Genomic DNA, 22,204 nt, shown 5'->3' with positions numbered 1-22,204 from the left:
TCAAAGAAATCTCTCTTCAGGTTAAAAATTATTGTTTTTAGTGGCAATTGCTGCTGCCAAAACAAAAATTGGACAGTAGTTTCTTTCTGGCTGTATCTAAGAAAGGGCCACTTTGATTCAGTTCAGCACATATTCTACAGATTGGTCACACCATGTTACTATCTGATACGAATTTTGGATTAATTGAAAATAATGTTCAGCGTTACTATCAAAATGTATATTGTCTAGAACAGTGGGCAGAGCTAATTGTCAAAAGTTCGAAATGTGGAAAGTTGCAGGTGGTAGAATTGGGAATAAATGATTTTTTTTTAAATGGAGCTATTCAGTTACATTAAGTTTTGGTTCTCCAATGAGAAGTTTGGTCTGTCTCATGGCTGGTTTAGATCTCCATGCTCCTAATAAATCCTTCGTTAGGTTGTTCTTTAGAGCCCGTTTATACTTTGAGATGCCATAGCATTGGATAGTAGTTCCATGCTTGGCCAGTAGGTCGTCTTATTCATTGTCTTGCACTCCACTGTGTCCTGGGACTCAAGTTATACTTTATTTCTTCTGAATAAGCTTTCCAGGGTAATTCTACGTTCTTCAACCAGCCTTCAATCAACTCTGTGTGCACCAGAGGTCTGTATCAAATGTTTTCGCTCGAGCGCCAAGTAGTTCATAGCATAATCTGTAGGTAGCGTACATGCATGATGGGTAAAATTGTCACGAGTGATAAATCCTCGAACGGTGTAAGCCGAGTGTTAGACATTCGTTCTTGTTACAGTGATGAACTGTGTAGTAACATCATAGATGTTTATCATTTCAAAACTTTGCAGTGTTTAACTAACCTCTCAATAGTACAGCTACAAAACTTGCTTTAAAATGTAATATAAATGTTGTAGGTAAATGTTGTAGGTAAATGTTCCCCCCCCCCCCCCACACACACACACACAGGAGTGATTTTGTTTTTGCCACATCTGTTAGATGTTATTGGATGTAAATGTAATTATTATAAACGGAGAAGACACTCACAATAATGCAAGAACCGTATCAAGTTTTCTAGTAATAATAATAATCTCTAATAATTAATGTATCAATCTTTGCGTCTGTAACAGTTGTGCAGCATGATTATTCGTTTTATTATATTTCCTGTGACGTCTCTGTACTAATATTGCTATTAATCTACTGCTATATCAGTAATATTTTGTGAAACGTTTCTACATTGTCGCAGTATATAGGCGGAACACTGTGTGTGGACCTGTCATATTATATATGTGGTAAATCAAATATTGAATAATTATTAATTAGAAATAATAACTGTATATCCAAGTTTTTCACACTATGTTATTTATAACTTCATGTTACTGTTTTGGTACATTCCATTAGACTGTTCCATTAGACGTTTGTCATAAATGCAGGAAATAAAGCCTTATTTTTACCATATGAGCAAAACATATGTGCATCTTATCTGTCGCCTTCCATACAAGATAAGACATTAGTTATATATAATAAAAGTAATATAATACAGTTATATGAAAAAAAAAGTGTTCATATAACTGTATTATATTACTTTTATTATATATAACTATCTTACTCATGAACACTGTTGCATCTGACCTAACTTATGTAATTTAAGATAAGACATGTCGGTGAGATGACCTTGTACTGTGCTTCTATTTATTACGAGCGTATCACGATCGATCTTACCTCACTCTAGAGTGCGACATTCGACCGAGTTCAAGCGAGCGATTTAACTCCAATGCAGCACTCTGGTGTGCACCCAATGCAGCCTGACTATCAGAGCAGATGTAGATATTCATGTCTTTACATGATCTATTTAAATAGGTTTCCCTGAACACAAGCTAATATCGCAAACACTTCAGCTTGGAAAACAGTAGTATATTGATCAAGTGGGATAAATATTCTAGCCCTTGATAGATTTTTATTGAAAACATCAGACCAACGATTTTTGTAGACCACAAGGTCTTGAATTTTGAAAAACAGAATATTCTGAATAAGAAATATAATACGAAATTATAATTGAAAGAATAAAATAGAAACTCAGCATTTTGAATCAACATAATAAAATATTTAGTAAATATGTATAAACCTAGAAAGTAGTTTATTTAATAATGTTCACGTATATAAAACAAGAGGTAACAAATCAAGAATTGAAATAAAGGTGGTGATTCAAAATGCTTAAGGAGTCTTTGATGATGCCAAAGATACATACATCATAGAGATCTGCTCCAGCACTACTGTTAGTTCTGTGAACTATATCTAGGATTATCATATGTCTACATTTTAGGTTCAAATACAATTTTACAATTCCTGTTTTTAGTCCACATTTTCAAGTTTTCTATTTTTCTCTATTGCTGACATCTAGTGTTAAATTTGGAAGGCAGGCATTGGCTTTCTGGGAATGTGAATTCAGTATTGAGATGTATCACGGAAATGGTAGTATTTAGGAAAGGAGGCAGGCTCACCGCAGGAGAACAAGTAAAATGCAACGATAAATTCCTAAAGAGAGTAAACAACTTCAAATACTTAGGTCTTACAATACACACAACAGGGAAGAGTTTCAGAATCCACATTAGAACGAGAACGGTGGCTGCAATCAGGGCCATGAACGAGATCAGGAACATCAGGCTGCTATCAATGGACACCGCTATGGACCTATTCAGGCTGAAGATAGTACCTGTTCTTACGTATGAAATCGGTCTGGTATGGGAACATCTCACATATAAGCAGCTGGAAGAGATAGAAAGAGTAAAAGCCAGATACCTCAAGAGGGCGGTAGGAGTATCGCAAAGTACAAGATCGAGACTGGTGTACGAGCTCACCAGGGAGACCTTCCTCATAGAAGATCTGCGAACTACACTACTGCTGCCATGTAGTGAAGCTTACTGAACCTACGTGAAAAGAAAAGGGACATACCACCGGAATTCTATGCAACCTGTGCGATGCAAGACAGAAGCTGGACTCAGACGAACTACGAAATGCGACATGTGACTACAAGATTGGCAATCTATGGTTTCCACCACAAGCTGTGCTCCAATAAGACATTCAACGATCTGGATGATATGTGCATATGTGTTTTGTGCTCAGAAAAATGTGAAAAGTACCATATATTAAAGTGCAAGAAATGCTGCAGATCTATCTCTCCTTATAGCAAGGACAACTAAGATTATATTTACATCTACTCTTTGCACAGTAACACAAGCCCTTTTAACCTATGAAAAATTAAGAAGGCTTCCAAATTGGGATAAATGGAGTAAATACAAAGATTTTAAATTTACATTGAGGACCCAAAATGGATACATGCAAGAGGTAGAAAAGCTTGAGCAAATTCTAGAAATACCAAGTGAAAAGGAAAACTTGATGTCTCGATATAATCCACTTAATAACTTCAAAGTAGATTGCTGCCTTGATCTTGATGAAGTCTTCAACAAAAAAGATATAAATCCAGAAATAGCAAAAGCCATTGCCCTACAAACAATTAATAGAAAATATCCACAAAAGGACTGGTTGTACATTTACACTGATGGATCTCTCATGGATCAAAATGAAGGAGCTGGAGCAGAAGCTACTTGCCAATATTTTTCTCTTTATAAAAATGTTGGCAAGTACACAACAAATTTTGATGGCGAAGTTGAAGCCATTTATACATTACTTCAAAATGTATTTGTGTGGCTAAACCAGTGCAAAAACAGTCATCCTGTCTGACTCCAAAACTGCAATCCAGTCCATCAGCTCAACTACATCCCCTAAAATGGAAAAAGTAAAAGAAATTCATTGCATGGTAAAACAAATTCAAATGCTAAATAAAAAAGTGGTCTTCCAAAGGATCCTGGCCCACTGCAGACTGAACGGTAACGAGTAAGCAGACATGTTAGCAAAGAAAGGAACTTATATCAACTTAAAAAAAAATTTCAAGTTCCCATATAAATCAATAAAGCGAGTCATAAAAAGAATAAGTTACAGCGAACAGGCAAAACATCAAAATTCAAAATGGAAAGAATCATTCAAAGATCCAAAACTAATTCCCGATCTACCTCGAAAATCTGCCGTGGCCATGTTTAGATTGATTACTGGTCATGATTGCCTCAGTAAACACCTCCATCGTATTGGAGTACTGAATTCACCTAAATGCTTACTGTGCACCGGAGAAGAGGACATAGAGATGGAGCACCTGGCTAATTGTGAAACTCTTAGGACATTTGTGGACCTTCCATCAAAATATTGGGAAGAAGAAGGATGATGATTTCATTGTTAAATCCAGAGCATTAGATACACACACACTCTTTGCACAGTTTGTGCGCAGTTCTCGTTTATTATAGATGTATCACATACAGTATATCAATGAGACTATCGAGAGTACAAAGATATATTACTTAAAATCAATTTATGAGACTAGCGACGGAGCTTTTCATTTGCTGTTTGTGTGTGTTACTAGCATGTTCGGAACTGGTTTCCAAGTGCTGTTATTCATCCAGCTGCATCTTATTAAATTACGTGCTCTCTTCTCGTCTTATTAGGTAAGTTGAAATAACATTTTAATAATCATTAAAATATGAATTACGGACTTTTTTTTAATAGGTTTATGTTTTTTATATAGATGAATAAAACATGTTTTATCTTGTGTTTTTAAGGTGATTTCTCATCATGACGAAGAGACATGACATTTACAGATAAACTCCGAGAAAAATATCCATGTTTTCATCCCAGAAGATTATAATGGGAAGCAGAATGTATGACTTGCTGCCCAGACACCTATGCTTTAATTGCAAATCATGCCACCAGTGATTTGAACTCAACATTAAAACAGAGAAATATATTATGAAGTGTGTTAGGAGTGCAAATTCATCGGTTAAAGTGACAATAAATTTTTTATTTGTGAAGCCCAATTGCGAACTGGAAGATAATGTGCTGCTGAAAGCACACTTATTGTATTGTATTGTATTATATTTATTAACATTCCATGGTATTCATACATGCTTACAGCTAGAATATGGAACAAGTCAAAAAACTTAATACTATTATAAAGTCTTAATTTATAGTCACAGTCTAAATGAAATATATGCAGACGAGATTTACAATATAGTCTACAAATACAACACAAAGTTTTAGTATCAATTTCATGAAGCGTTATTGAATGTCATGAATTCCCCTACAGAATAGAAGGCGTTAGAAATTAGGTACTTCTTTAATTTGGCCCTAAATAATTTTATGTTTTGAGTTTCATTTTTTATATCGATAGGGAGGCTATTAAAAATTTTTACTGCCATATAACGCACTCCTTTTTGATAGCATGATAGACTTGCCGATGGAGTATGAAAGTCATTTTTTTGACGTGTATTTATGCTATGAACTGTTGAATTAGTTACAAAGTTTTCACGATTACATATGAGGAAGATTATTAATGAAAGAATATATTGACAAGCCATGGGCATTATTTGTAGTTTTTTTTTAAATAGTCCTACACGATTCCCTAGATTTGGCACCTACTATTATTCTAATTACTCTTTTTTGTAATAGAAATATATTCTTCATCTTACGATGTTTGGTGATGTATACACGTCCGTTGATGTTAAATTCAGAAATATATTGTTACTATCTGTGGAATTTCCCCAGAATATTATTCCAAAACTCATTACCGAGTGGAAGTATGCAAAGTATATTGTTTTTATAGTATTGATATTTACTATCTTTTGCATAGATCTAATAGCAAAACAAGCTGAATTTAGTTTGTGGGTAATTTATTTAATATGATTTTTCCAATTTAACACATTATCGATTTTTAAGCCAAGAAATTTCCATATCGTGGCATACTATGGATTGTACTCCTAAGACGAATTTTCCCTGACTTCAAAATATCTACAAAAATATTTTGTGGGCGAATCAAAACTGAAGCTATAGTAAACTCAGTTTTTGCTCCTCATGCAGTAGAATGTGTAGTTAAAGATCTCAAAGACATTCCCTTTGTTCGTGTAGATTGACAGATGCAATCAACCATGACAATTTGAAGATCTTCCCCATTATGAGTCCGCCGCTGTGAAGTAACGGTTAGCTTGTCGGACCGTGAAAGAAATGGGAATGGGTTCAAATACTGGTCGAGGTTATTTCCAGGGTTTTCCCTTCAATTCATTTAGAACGAATTCTGGGTAACTTTCGGTGTTGAACTTGGGACTCATTTCGCTGGCATTATCACCTTCATTTCACTCAGATGCTAGATAATCATCACAGTTAATAAAGCATCGGGGGGGGGGGGGAGAACAATTTAACCCACTATTGTTCACTATTTTTATCACAAGAATTGACTTTGAAATTAAAGTAGTCAGTATTTGAAAGTAGGTCGAATCAAACGGCAGAAAAAATTCTGTGGCCAGGAGGAAAAAGGTCTTAAGTAAAAATTTTATACTTTTCAGGAAAGCAGTAGAAAGATTGAAATTTGTGTCAATTATAGAGTTTTTTTAATTAAGAGGTGTTTCCTCGATATTATTTGTTTATATTTCTTCTAAAATAGATAATGTTGCTCATTTAATAATTTTCTTGATTATTTCCAAAAATAGCCACACTTAAGCCCTTTGAAGACTAGAAGCCAAACTGAGCAGAAGGGACTATTAAACATAAGACCTTTTTCATGTCAAAATAAATGAGAAATGTAAATTATTAGGAATGCAAAATGGGTCTTAAACAATTATAGGACTGTTTACCCTGGTGCTTAAAGTTTTAAAAGGAAAGGGCATCAGTATGTGATAAAATGGCTAAAATACAAGTTAGACCTTTGTAATAGGGAAGCATGGAAAGTAAACATGTGATGGTTTGTAAGGAATAAAGTATTAAATATACTTAAGTCATTAAGCTGTGTGTGCTCGATTCAAAAAGTACTTAGGACATTTGGTAACACTCTATAAATCCAGTCAGGAGTCTTATTTGACTTTAGCCATTTTATCAGATTGTAGAGAATTGTTTCCGTTTTCAGAATATATAAAAATCTAATTTTCACAAAAAATTGACTGAACACCTTTTTCCTCCCAGCCACAGAATTGCAACTTACATCAATGAGACTCTTAACAATTTGGAAATACAGAACAAGTGCGTGGCTTTTGGGGGTGATAACTGTACCACAATGTTTGGTGGTCTTACAAGAGGTGTTGGCAATGATGTTTTTGCTACAGTACCTGAAGATGTTGATTAACAGGTCATTAATTGGAGTGGTATGGCCTGGTGATATACCGAAAAACTGCATCCAGCATGGAACTGACGTACTTCGTATTGACTTACAAAGAATAGTGAATTGCTTTTCAATTTATGCTGTCCATATTGAGTTCCTAAAGAATTTTGTGAATTTGGTGGAATAGAGTATTAGCAACTTCTCTGTCGCATCGACAGGATGGTTGTTCGTATTTTCAGTTGTTCAGAGACTTAACAGAAATGTTTCCTGCTCTTGAGTCCTTCCTATCTCAGAACAAACCTCCAGCAGTCCTAACAATTTTTTGTGGACCATTTTAGTGAGATACATTTATGTTATGTTCAGTCCTTAGTATATTTCATTTGTGTATCAGTCAGATATTAATGATCTTCAAGAAAGAAAAGCTGGTAATCTCAAGTCTTTGAGAATAAAAGAGAGGTTGAACCAAATGAATTTTTTTAAGTGCAATGTTGAAATCCTCTATGAAGGATGTCGAGAATATGTGGATGCAACCTTTAAATGAATTTTCTTGTTTTAACTGACTAGAAGATGTACCTTGGGAAAATGTGGGATGATCTATGAAGTTGTTGGGTAAAGGTGTTCTTGAAATTTGAAGAAATTCATAGTCACATACGGTGGGAAATCTATATTGAACCAGAAGAAATGGTGCCAGTACATTGACTCATGTAGGAGTGAAGAACAGTTCAATGAGATTGTTAAGATAGTGCAGTTCTTTTTTCAGTGTCAGCTCATAATGCTTCTTCTGTTGAAAGATTATTTGATTATTCTCTGTAATACAGGCACAATGGACAAAGGAGAGGAATAGACTGACTGTTGATTTTGTGAAAGTAAAATTTAACTTCAGGCATTTGATGTGCAGAACATTTTTTGACTATTTGTGCCAATACAAGGAATTGTTAAAAAAAATTCAATCCAGTGAGAAATATACTTGGCTCTAAAATAATGCAATATTGTAAAAATTATCTTTCTAATGTTTGAGTCATATGTGTCTTCATATGTTTTAGGTCACATTCATTCCATACTAAAATGTTTGTCCAGGATTTTTTAAATTATTGTAAGAAGCTTTCAGTTCATTGAACTAAAATGTATCAGAAATAAAATATACTGTCAATTGGATAATGTATAATATATTACAGTTTCTTTCATTCAGTATTCAGAAAAATAAGTTGGTTGGTGCCGTTGGAGAAGGTGGTCCTCATTTCGGGATTTCAGAATAGGGTAATCATAACCATACCATACAAATAGATGGGAATTGATTAAGATAATCTCCTTTTAATTCTTCTATATCAGGAATAATACAAACAGGAGGATTTACATATTGAGCAGGGGTAATACTATCCTGTCTCATGCCTTCAACGGGATTGATACTTGTTGCCATTTTCCAAATATGTTTATGGCCTAGTTCTCCATCCTGCCCTACCCATTGGTCTAGGCCTTGGAGTCCAGAGGCAGCTAATATGGCTTCGTTTTGAATTACCAGATTCAGAGGAGGCAAACACAACAGGGATTTGAGGGCCCTGGTCGTGTAGTCCCAATGGTTCCTGTGATGCCTAACACACAAGCCATTGTATGGGATTCAACAAGTTCTCAGACCACCATACAACTGTTGCGTCATCTTCTCCTGAAGGAGGAATTTCATTCATGATTTCATGATATAGAACATATGGAATTAGGTTTTAAGAATTTCATAGCCTAGTGGTGGGAAAAGTAGCTCTTTTTCCAGAGTTGTTTCGAGTGTCCAGGTTCAAAGACAGTACTATTTCCAAAGAACAGTTCCGAAATAACAGCAAGTTTCTGACAGAATGTAATAATTACCAAAATGTTATGTTGTTTTGTAAGTAGTTCAGTTTCCAAAATCCCAGATCGTAATACAATTCGAACCACGACACTGTTACAGTCAGATTTGTGTGCAGTAAATTATAGAAGCTAGAAAACTTTCTAATTTTTTTATCATTCCTTCTGTTAAATAAAGAATGTTAATATTCTGTGATATTGGTCTTTTAATTTTATTTATAATAAACATTGAGGCTAGTTGAGCTACATTTGTACTCTTATGTTATTGCCATATACATTTTTATAATTTTTTCTTCATTAGATATAGTAAAACAATGACTTTGGAATAATAACAGACAGAATCTTACAGTTTAAAGGGATTTTCCCTCAACTCAATATGAGCAAATGCTGGGTAACTTTCGGTGCTAGACCCCGGACTTATTTCACCGGCATCACCTTCATCTCATTCAGATGCTAAATAATCTAAGATGTTGATAAAGCGTCGTAAAATAACCTACTAAAATAAATACAGTTTAAAATTTTATTTATTCTTGTTGCTACGTATATTAATAGCAGACCATGTAAAGGAAGCTGACTGGCCAATCGGAGTGATTGTTTAATATTGAAACGCACCCTGCCAGTTCATTGGAATTAAAGATTTCCGTGCTCTCCCCATCATACTCACCTGTGAAGCAACTACTGTACATCCAAGGAAAACACTTTGGCTGGAACAGTAAAATTATGGTCTCTGAGAAAGTATTTGGAGCATTCCAGATAAAGTGGTTGGAAGGTATGTTAAATAGTGCTCAGTTGCATGAGGAACAGTCCGTCAGAAACTCCTACTGTTATTTTTTATTTTATTTATTTATTGGAGCTTCCTCAATTTAGAGGCTGCCATTAGACAAAGGATACAAAACAATACAGAACAAATAGATGATGAGAGCTAAAAGAGTAAGAAAAAAGGCAAACAAATACACAAACAAACAATGGCAGTTTACAGAAGAAAAAAAATTTCAAGTAAAGAATCAATGAAAGCTAAGAAGGAAAAAGAAAAATGATAATGGTGCGTCAATTTTTTCCATACACTGAATTAGAGTCCATATAGGCGGTTCCATAAAAGTTTGACTGACTCTTTAATTATGAGGAGGGCCAGTTCATTCAGAAAAGATTTGTGCAGTCCCAGGGTCTTACAGAATTTAGAAGAGAAGTTGGGTATCGTTCCTCTTGCTCCAAACATCAATCCCGTAACACTGATATTGTGAAGTTGGTATTTATCTTTATAATACGGGATGGTTGGAACGTAGATTGCTCGTTTCTCCTCATGTACGTCTTCGGGCTGTCCTTTGTACGTTTCAAACCTGATGGTGGGGTCGATTATCATACCCTGAGACAGGGATTCGCTAATGGCGATTATGTCAATTCGTCTGTTACTGCCATTGTCGGCGGTTCCGTGGACTTCTTCATAGACGGTGTATTTTAGTTTTCTGAGGGCATCGGCCAATTTAGTTCTAATTGCATGGTGCCTATGTATACGCAATGTTTCGCCATAAGGGCAGGCTCCCAGGACATGTCGACCTGCTCTTCCTTTTTTGGAACTGTTTTTTTCTCGGAACTGTTCCGAAATTACTGTTATATTATTTTACCCTATCTCTATCATATACCGATTCATTGTGAATGAAGACTGTGCTCCTGCTGAGCGTCAGCTAAAAATTACAGAGTTAAAGTTACGTGGTACCTGCATACTGTACATGTTTGGATCCACTTACATATGCGAACAGTTGTTTTTGTTAATGAAAATAAGGAAATCTTAACACAGAAGTAATTCATCTGACTACAGTATACAAGGTTTCCTCAGTTCATGCACTACCCTGATCATAATGCCTAATATTGAGCAATTAATATGCAAGAAAGGGCCCAACAATCCCGCAAAACTAGCATTACAAATGATCAGTAAATATTTTCACTAAATGGTCCATTAATGCATTTGTGTTTGTTTTATTTTAAGTATTATATAAATATCATTTAATGAAAGATGGAGTGCAGTTCACCGTAACAGAGTTCAATAATATGTTTATTTATTTACTAGAGCTTCCTCAAATTAGAGGCTGCCATTAGACAAAGCATACAAAACAATACAAGAACAAAGAGATGATGAAAGATAACAGAGTAAGAAAAAAATAAACAAGTACACAAACAAACAAACAATGGCAGTATACAGAATAAAAAAAAAAGTTACATGTAAAGAAGCGATGAAAGCTAATAAGAGAAAGAAAAAAGATAATGTTGCGCTAGTTTTTTCAGTACACTGAATTAGAGTCCATATAGATGGTTCCGTAAAAGTTTGACTGACTCTTTAATTATGAGGAGGGCCAGTTCATTCAGAAACGATTTGTGCAGTCCTATGGTCTTACAGAATTGGGAAGAGAAGTTAGGTATCATTCCTCTTGCTCCAAACATCAATTCCGTAACACTGATATCGTGAAGTTGGGATAGACTTTCATTTGCCATGTTTTGTAACTTTTTCTATCACATATTTTGCAATGAAGCACACATATGTAAAATACATAAACTAATATATGTTTTTTGTATTTTATGATGTAACAGTATAAAAGAAAAAGTGGAAATCTAAAATGCAGTATTTAGTTTTATTCGACTTTCATTTCGTTCCTAAAGTAACAGTCTATTGATTTCATACATGTAAATACTTGTTTTAGGCGTTTACATTACTTTTAGTTTAAAGTGATAAATTTGAGAAACAATTATCACAAAAAAGGAGCTGCCACTGCAAACCGCCCATGTCCAGCTTATCAGCACAGTGCCCGCTGCAGCGAAGCATCAGTGTAGCAGGCGGCACGTCACACTGTGGTGATGGTGACTGATGTAAACCAAAGCTAGGTTCTGGCAAATGTCAAGTGACTGACTGCATAATGTAGCTTATTTTATATTTGTTTGTATATTTTAATGGAATGTACATTTTAAATTAAATCTTGTAAAAAGTTTCTTTAGTTTCAGTATGAATCTATTGCTTTGATAACGAAATAACTTCTTCTGAATGTTTTTTAATGTACTAAACTCCTAACCCTCTTTCGTAGACAAAGCAAGGCCGATTGTGCAGCATGAAGCCTCTGGTTGCTATTGTACTTGCAGTGGATTTTAAGGTAATTCGAGAGTTAGTACAAGATGTGCTCTATATGTATGTATTTCATGTTTCATTTTTTGTTTGTTATTAATTGTCTAAAGTTATGCGCTGCTTCTGAAAAGATGAAGTGGAGAATAACATTTTCTTATTCTAACAAGATATGAATATTTGATTGTACAGACCCAGAAACAAAATTTGTCCACCTGAATTTTCCAAGTTCCAGTTATAACATACTGCACATGCTCAGCTCAGTAAGCAGTGCTCTGTAACTGGAACTTGGAAAATTCAGGTGGCTCAAATTTTGTTTCTGGGTCTGTATCTTTGAACAAGATATTTCGTGACTGTCAAAAATGTCGTTCACATGCATTCTGACAAATTTACTACGATTTTTTTGTACTTCATTTAATGAAAATGCTGTTTTGGTGATTGTGTTAAAAGCATAAGTAACAGTGTGATATAAATTGCATATATTTTATCATCATAAATGCTACTAAGTATAAACCTACTAGTATTGAAGGAAATTTTATGAAAAATTATGGGACATCTGATGTATCTGGGAAGAAATGTATTTTTTTCATGTTAGACATCAATTACAGAAACAGTGAATTAGTGTGCACCAAACTGACAGAAAGCGTACTTCAGAAACAAAACACTGAACATTATATCATTTAATTTGTTAATGCTATAATGATTAACACACAACATTGGTGCAAAGTTGATTGCCACTATTTCAGTATGATTTTGAAAAATGCACCACTTTTTGCCTTATCTTCTAGATTGCTAACATTGGACATATGCTGCTTTTTGCTCTGTTGTATAATACTAATTTTCTGAAAAATAATTCATGTAGATAGTTGTAAATATATTAATTGTGTGTGAGGAATGTTTTATTGGACTCCTCATTTTGTAGATGGTAACTTATTTCTGTGACGAAATATGTTCAGAATGTTGTTGGAGAGGTTAAATAGCATGTTGTAGCCGATTTAAGTGAACGCCATATTTTAACGTTTTGGTGGCTACTTCATTCACACACAACCCCCAGTATGTCTGGAGGACCACATCTGCTTTTGGTCGACGGGTCTACTAGACCTAGTTGGGAGATCTTGTTGATCACCAGCTTTCCCTCCTTAAGCCACTGGAGGACGATTTTAGTGCCATAACAGGTCAGATGTTCAGAATTTTTTATTTATATTGCGTCATTTAACATATCTTATGTACGAAAACAGCTTGAAAAGAAAATTGTCCAAGCCAATTTTGAGTAGAATAACATTTTGTGCAAATGTAACATTTGCTCAGTGATGTAGAAGGAAATTCTGTATACAGATCGACAAAATGTCCGTAGCGTTATCAGCTGTCAATGTCTCCTTTGTTTATTGTTTATCCAGTTTATAATTCAGTTCACCCTGAAGGAAGTATCTCATTACAGGAATAGTCATTGGTGTATAAGAAGTGCCATAATTAACTTGAAATTACATTCGTGATCTACATTCTAAGTAATATTTTACTTTACTGAAGAAAAAAAATGTAAACCCATAAAATATTCTATTTCATTTGTCACTTTGCCTTATCAAAGAAATCTAACTATAAATTATGTTATAGTCAGTTTGGAGTAAATTGTCATTCTGTATTATCTTTAAAAAAAACTATAATTTTGTAGTAAAATAGATTGTTTATCTTCTATAATATTAGTCCCTGACTCTTGAATACTGGTACGTACTGTGAACAGAACCTGCCCAGTAATTTAGGATTAATGATTGCACATCGCATGCTAAAGTCTCATTCTAGATATCAGGAATACTGAAGACACGTGTTCCCATAAAAATTTCGAAGTATTTTTTACGCCATGATTCTTCACCCCTTCTTCAGAATATAAAAAATATTAAATAAAAATCTTTCTTCATTACATAGGGTTTAAATCAGGCCTGTCCAGTCTTTGAGCCCCAGGTGCGCTATTTAGCTGTGCCAGTGCGCCGACAAGCACTGCAGCATGCCGAGGCTCCACCACGCGACTATCAGAGTAGTAGTGGGGACAACCACAAACTCCAAAAATGGCTTGACTGATTTGGCGATTTTTAAAGATATTTTGTAGTTCGTATGGAGAGAGGCTCATCATTTCAGATTCCTGCAAAAGCAAACTCACTACGAGAGTGTCAAGCTGCCATGAGGGTGGTTGCACGCACAAAATGGACACAATTTAAAACCACTTACCTCTATGTGTGCTGTCAACTGTAAACCTGCTTAAGTTCGCTCAGCATCATTTCATGATCAACGCCTACCAGAATGCCGTAAGCAGTGGCATATGCAGAATATTGTGAAGGGGGTGTGGTCATTAATAAAATTGTTAACAACGGAAATTTTAATGCACTAGTTTCCGAAATAAATGACTTACAGGTGATCTGAATCACCCATTGTCTTTTCGTACGTTTTCTCATTGAAAGAGTAGTAATTAATAAAAACGTTTCTTATGAAAGTTGTTTGTTTTGAAGAGCTCTATCAAATGATACCATATTTGACCACGACTCTCATTTGAAATTTTAAAGTAATACGCCACTGACTCTACTGCCTGTTAAGGCTGATTGATGAAATCAAGCTCAAGTGAAAGTTCACATGTGCTTTAGTAATAAATATTTTTATCTCGAAAATTTTAATGCATTAGTTTCTGAAATAAATTACTATTACATGTGGTCTGAATCACCCTGCATATTTCTACTTTATATGTGTATGTTATAAATAGTAACCAATCAATTAGTGGAAAAGTGCATTGAAACAGATGGCCATCATTTCCAACACGAGTTACCACTTTTTACTTTTCAGAAATAGAAACAAAATTTATGAATTCTCCCTCCCAAGTTTTTTTAACTTAATAGCTGCGTACTGCTTTACACAAAACATCAAATTACTTCTTGTCTTAATAGGTAATGCAAAGAACTTTATGCGACACATTAATCTCTGCCTCTGTGCAGTGTCACAGTTTGTGGTGAGGGGATGAGAGATAGCAAAAGGTTGTACTAATCTGCGAGAAAAAGTATGTCTAAACTCTCACCTTACACTCAGGCAATCAGTGACCAGAGCATTGGAATGAAGGAACCAGGTATTTTTTGTTTTGCTTTTAGTACTCTGACATCTACGACCAAAATAAGCTACTTGAAACTCAACAGCCAGTTGCTGGCAGAGATATAATGCAACATCTGTACTTTCATTTAACAGTGGTTCCACTTATTTTTTTATTTATTTATTTATTTTTTTGCTTCTAGCAGATTCCAACAGTTTTTTCTCAGTTTTTAACTTGTGTATGAAGTCTGAACAAGTCATATTAGTGTTCGCGTAGGCTTCCGGAGCTGGTGTACAGGTCTCTGGATAAACTTCGGGGCTTATACCGCGTTGTCTTGGTGTTGGTGGCTGATGTTTTGACCATTGTGTTGTGGTCATCTTCAGAGCTGTGCGAGCTTGTATGTATATATATATATATATATACCTATATATATATATATATATATATACACAAGCTCGCACACTATTTCTTTATCCAACTTGCTCAGCTCTGAAAGATGACACAACACAGCAGTCGAAACGTCAGTCACGAACACCAAGACAATGCGGTATAAGCCCCGAAGTTTATCCAGAGACCAAGTCATATTAATGTTTGTATTGATGAGAAGTTCTGCTTTGATCGAATCAACAGAACACTTGTTCCTAACATTTGTTCACTTTAAAGTCTTATGAAAGAAAACCCTCTCTACATAGGCATTGGAGGGTGGTAAGGCAAGACACATGACACCACCTCTACCAAAGCAGGCAGGTGGCACTGCTTAAAATTCTCCATCCACTTCAAGCCCACATTGTTGCCCCCTTTGCCTTCTAAAACGTTTGACAGTACGTTTTTAAGACACTATAGTTTACACAAACAGGGCTTTCATATTGACACTAATTCGCAGTTCAGTAGCTGCTGCTTGAACGTTTTTAAAGAAATTCGATAGTTTCCTTTTAATGATAATGGTTCAAGTTTGTGTAGGGAGTTGTTTTCAGAAAAATCGAAGTTCTTCTGAAGATAGAAGATAGCATTTTCATTAGGCCTAAACTTACAAAATCACTTTCTGGTGATTTTATAACATTGGAGTCAGCTTTACTTCTTATGAGTAGGTCTATATATGCCCTATAAAGAACAGTATTCATGTATTAAAATAAATTACATGTAATAAAATGGGGGAAATTATTTTAGTGAATTAAATTATAAAAGTCCCAGAAATAGGGGCATTTAGTGTCCTGAATGACGTTCTGGTGGGCTCCAGACAATGAAGTCAAAATCGGTATGAGTGGCAAGCCTGTTTTCAACATATGCTGCAGCTGTCTATTGCAGATCATCTTTTAAATTGACCACTGTATTTAGCCATGCTTTTAATTATAAAAATAGCAATATTGACTGTTATTAATTTTTGCTGCTGCTGCTGTTGCTTCTGCTTTTGCTTGATATAAGGAACCCACCAAAGATACTGTTAGAACAAAAATTATTATTATTATTTTATAATTGAAAATATTCGAATGGAATTAGAAACTAATAGCATAATGGAAAACCATTGATAATAATTAATATTTCAGAATGGTATACGCACTTACAGAGAATGGGTCAAAGCTCTATGTCTTTAAAGCTGCTTCATTATCAACTCATTGGAACTACAAGAGTAGAAAGACCAAAGAAATTCTGTCAGGAATAACTGACGACGATGATGAGTATACTACTACTCCTACTACTACTACTACTACTACTACTACTACTACTACTACTACTACTACTACTACTACTGCTACTGCTACTGCTACTGCTTTCAATATCAAATGATTAGTGAAAACACGGAAATTTTACTTGAAGCAAGTAAAGAGATAGGTTTGGAAGTAAATCCTGAAAAGTCAAAGTATATTTTTTTATTAGATTATTTTACGACGCTTTATCAACATCTTAGGTTATTTAGTGTCTGAGTGAGATTAAGGTGAAAATGGTGGTGAAATGAGTCTGGGGTCCAGCACCGAAAGTTACCCAGCATTTGCTCATATTGAATTGAGGGAAAACCCCCGAAAAAAACCTCAACCAAGTAACTTACCCCGACCAGGAATCAAACCCGGGCCATCTGGTTTTGCGACCAGACACGTTAATCATTACTCCAGAGGTGTGGACTCAAAGTATATGATTGTCTCGTGACAAGAATATTGTACGAAATGGAAATATAAAAATTGGAGATTTATCCTTTGAAGAGGTGGAAAAATTCAAATATCGGGAGGAAGTTAAATGCAGAATAAGTATGGGAAATGCCTGTTATTAATCGATTGAGAAGCTTTTATCATCCAGTCTGCTCTTAAAAAAGCTGAAAGTTAGAATTTATAAAACAATTATATTACCGGTTGTTCTGTATGGTTGTGAAACTTGGACTCTCACTTTGAAAGAGGAACAGAGGTTAAGGGTGTTTGAGAATAAGGTGCTTAGGAAAATATTTGGGGCTAAGAGGGATGAAGTTACAGGAGAATGGAGAAAGTTACACAATGCAGAACTGCACTCATTGTATTCTTCGCCTGACATAATTAGGAACATTAAATCCAGACGTTTGAAATGGGCAGGGTATGTAGCACATATGGGCGAATCCAGAAATGTATATAGAGTGTTAGTTGAGAGGCCAGAGGGAAAAAGTTCTTTGGGGTGACTGAGACGGAGACGAGTGGATAATATTAAAATGGATTTGAGGGAGATGGGATATGATGATAGGAATTAATCTTGCTCAGGATAGAGACTGATAGCAGGCTTATGTGAATGTGGCAATGAACCTGCGGGCAGGTTCCTTAAAAGCCATTTGTAAGTAAGTTATGTTCAATATAATGGGACCTTTACAGTTGTGAAATCTTCTGGAAAAATATGCATATGTCAGAACTGTAAGAAAATCAAGTACACTCATTGGCATAAGGTGAAATACCATACTAAAAGAAAAAAAGTATCAGTTCGTATCATAATGATAAGTGAATTGTGGGTTTCATATTATTTTTGTGTTTACCAGCAATATTTAAATGGATGGGGGAAGTCCTTTTATAAACAGATATATCCATTTAATTGTTGTAATGGTTTCATTTGTTTTCCCATGGTTTTTATGGATACTGCACATAAAGCAGTAACAATAAACATTTGTGATGGAGAACCTTAATTGTTGTATGAATTGCATCACACAGAATGTAAGGAAGTGGTAGGTTATTGTTAATACTGTCTTGTCATTTTGTCACAGATTCAGCCAATTTAAAGTGATCGCTTCCTTGAAATAATTCTACGTCCTGAAGATGCTGCAAAAACAGTTGCATTAATTGAGGATGGAAGGAGCTTCAGATATGTCGCTCATACACTTGGTGCATCATTAGATTCCATCCAGTGGACTCTAAAACAGTATTGGGAACTTCAGGTCAATTGCAGAAGGCATGTTGAGATGGTAGTAGAGCACTACAGTGACAGATGATAGGTTATTCAACTGCAGGCTTTGGAGGATCGAAATACAACTCAGTAGTTGAATTGCAAAATTGTCTCCAAGTGTCAGAAGTCAGTGTAAGTGAATGAACAATAAGACGAAGATTATATGAATGGCGTTTGAAGGCCTGAAGACCTAATACAGGTTCGCAATTGACAAGACATCACGTTGCATGACTTGGATTTACAGATCAACAGCAGGACGGACATTGGTGCACTGGAATGATCTATTATTCACTCTTGAATCAAGATTCTGCTTAAGATTGCCAGATACGAGCGCGAGAGTTTGAAGGAGGACATGCAAATGATTTTCACCATGCACAATGTTGGACAAGATAGCCCACAATGCAGGTTTAGTTATGGTGTGGGATGAGTCAAATTCAGAGGCAAATAAGAGCTTGCCATCATTAAAAATGGCTCCTTTTCTGAGCATCTACTGTAGATCCTGAGTGAGCAAGTTGTGTGTATTTGTTTTTGGATGAAGTTGGTATTCGCTGTATGAATTGTCTTGCACATAATCCCTATTTCAATGTCACTGAGCACATACAGTACATGTTGGAAAGAGAATCCGTCATCGAAATTGTGTCCTTGAAAACTGGCTTATCTTAGAGTCGTACTACTGCAACAATGACAGGATATCTCATAGTGGACAGCATGAAATGCTTTAATGAATTTGATCAAGCAGAATGGAGGCTGTAATTAGAGCAAGAGGGGTGAACACTCATAATTGACTGAGTATGTCATCCAAAAAATCACTGCACATTTGAACAATTATGGAAGAGGTTGTCTAATTTGTGAAATACATTGAAAATGAACTATGTTTTCAGTAACAACAACTTACAAAGAACTCTCAGAAGTGAAAACAATCAGTAAGGAAAAAATCATGAAATTTGTTTGTTCATATTGTAAGCATAATAAAACAATATTATGGATTTATTAATTTGTCCTACAGAATAATATCTGTAATATTGACAATTAATATTAGAGGAGAAAAATTCGCTCCGGCACCGGGGATCGAACCCGGGTCCTTGGTTCTACATACCAAGCGCTCTGACCACTGAGCTACGCCGAATTCAATCCACAGCACCGGGTTCGATCCCTGGCGCCGGAGCGAATTTTTCTCCTCTAATGTTAATAACCAAACAAGTTCACAAAAAAGTGTTTAAGTATTTTTTTGGCGATAGTATAAAAATAAAGTAGTTGAAAATTGGAAGAACAACATCGGTTGAATAATGTAAATATAGATCACATGCTGCTGCATAAAATTTACATATTTAAACGCTCTTTATGGTAATTTTACAACTTCGTTTGTAATTTGCTGAAGCTAATAGCATGGCATTGTTCCTTGTTCAAAAAAGCCGAAAATACTCTTGTCAACATTTTGATCTAATGTAATTTTCCTGAATATTAACATTTCCTTTTTAATCAATGTGTTAATGTGTCTCAATCTAACCACTAGGGAATGTGACTTGAAATTTCTAATGCAGAAGTAAATAATCTTAATTTAGAAGAATTGTGTGCACTTGAAAAATTGAAAGTAGAAATTCGAGAGTTTGAAGCCAGGATGCTCTTTTTTAATACTATTTACTGCATTCTTATAGTGTATTTTATTGAAATTTCAAATAGATTTATTGTACTATATTTTGTAGGCTACAATTACTGTACATATTTAATCCCAGTTACTCTATTGACCTGAATATAAGATGATCTCACATACAAGACAACCCTGAATTTTTTTAAGGGTATCTTAACAGTATTTTAAATGTTAGGCTGCATTTTAAGACGAGTATAATTTTTATAAGTACCGGTATATTTTAAGGTAAAAAACCTTGTATTATATTCAGGCCCTTATGGTGCATCAATTTTCTTTTTCCTTTCAATTTCACATAACAATTCAATTAAACTACAATCTTATTCAGAACATAAGAAAATTTATAACTTTTTATTAAATAACAAATACATACAGGAACTGTAGATGACAAAATACAGTACAATATTTACTTTGAATTTTAATAGGAAATATTACATGGACACAGTGAATAGTATAAAAGAGGATATCGTAGTTTCGAACTTACGCTTTCAATTCTTCAAGCACACATACTTCCACTTGGCCAAGCTTACCTATCTTCTGCACTAATGTTATTAGTCTCAAGTTTGTTAACTGTTTCATTAGACAGTGATGTCATGTCACTCAAAGTTAAAGTCTCTTTTTAAGAAAAGTAAGTCTCTGGCTTTTTTTTTTTTTTAACTAATGGCAGGTATTTGACTGATCATCATACACCCATGTGAAGGCAGTTGTATAGACCAATTTACCAGCAGAATTATTGCCCAGGGTGCACCATAGGACATTGATCTGTGCTACACCGTGATGAGATGAGATGATGATGGAGATTTGTTGGGATGTCACTGGGTAACCGGAACCAAAATATTGATTACAGTATTTTCGAATTGATTTTAGGCAAGGAATAACATTGTGCTGCTCTCTTGCACGAATTACGGACCTCTTATCTAATAACAAACAATGTGTATGTCGCGAATTTTTTATATCCTTAAGGTTTTTTTTAAATTTACTGTAACTCATTTGGGTGCTTTTTCGAGCTGACATTAAATGGACACTTTGTGGGACTCTGTGACCTGTGGCCCGCATGATGCACAGCCTCCCATTAAGAAGGTACTATGTATATTGACAATAGAAGAAAACATTTTTATCCTAGGTAGAGTAAACGCAAGAAGAGCTTGCCACGGAAAGCTGCACGAACTTCTGGAAATGTTCGGGTACACTCGACCTCGCTTCGATTTGATTGGCAAACTGTCGACAGTTCTCAGTCGTCTGCTGGCTTGATGTTTCGAGTGAGATTTATCACAGCGCATGTAATGGAACCTAAACCTTGTTGCAGAGTAGCTAATAACATAACATTGTTGAAAATACAGAAGCACGAATTCTTTTACATATAAAATCACTGAATGAAATTACAAAGGTGTTATAAGAAATATGTGATCGTGTAATAATTGATATTTGACATTGTAATAAAATACTAATAACTAATACTATGTGATTTTATTAAAATGTTCCGATAACTAGCGTGGTACTATGGTCGATTTATTTTAATCTGTATATACTCCTTACGTTATGAGTGGTGCCTGTTTCGTTTTTCATACATTTATAAACGTTATAAATAATTCCCTAGTTTGTGTAACGTTTTATTAGCACTTCCTAATTTAGAGCCAACGGGGGGCATTGTTAAGTACATAGAATGTTATACAGAACTCTTTTATTTTACAAACACATTTTAAACTATATAAAAATCCTGATATGAGGGATAAAACGCAGAATATGTAACGCATACGCTGGCTTCTACCCGCTCTGCACAATACATTTCACGATACAAACAGCTCAAGACCGCGCTTTCAAATGTGCCCTGTAATCAGTATTACGTCATTCATAGCAGCCCTGTGACAAGCATGACGGCACGAGGACCGAATATCGTTCTCTGTGCATCAGTCAAATGGGCAAGCTTTCTTTGCACTTCCTCTAGGAAGGTTGTCGTGAAACACTGAAACTGCATATCGTAACTGTTGTATATGCTTCAGCAAGTTATTAACA

General features: G+C 35.1%; 1 protein-coding gene across 5 annotated transcripts in view; it reads left to right on the top strand.

Moving 5' to 3' along the window:
- The window catches only part of LOC138715434 (tudor domain-containing protein 5-like), a 136,814-nt gene that overhangs the window by 23,860 nt on the left and 90,750 nt on the right, over positions 1 to 22,204 (top strand). For 3 of the 5 annotated variants that reach the window (XM_069848336.1, XM_069848334.1, XM_069848335.1), the window contains exon 3: positions 12,061 to 12,126. The exons of the other annotated variants lie outside the window; for them this stretch is intronic. In XM_069848336.1, coding sequence (XP_069704437.1) covers positions 12,061 to 12,126 — 66 coding nt within the window. The remainder of the gene's footprint in view (positions 1 to 12,060; positions 12,127 to 22,204) is intronic. 5 annotated transcript variants of the gene reach the window in all.

This window comes from Periplaneta americana, chromosome 15 (assembly GCF_040183065.1).
Source record: "Periplaneta americana isolate PAMFEO1 chromosome 15, P.americana_PAMFEO1_priV1, whole genome shotgun sequence".
Taxonomy (NCBI): Eukaryota; Metazoa; Arthropoda; class Insecta; order Blattodea; family Blattidae; genus Periplaneta; species Periplaneta americana.
This window is presented reverse-complemented; position numbering and strand designations above follow the sequence as displayed.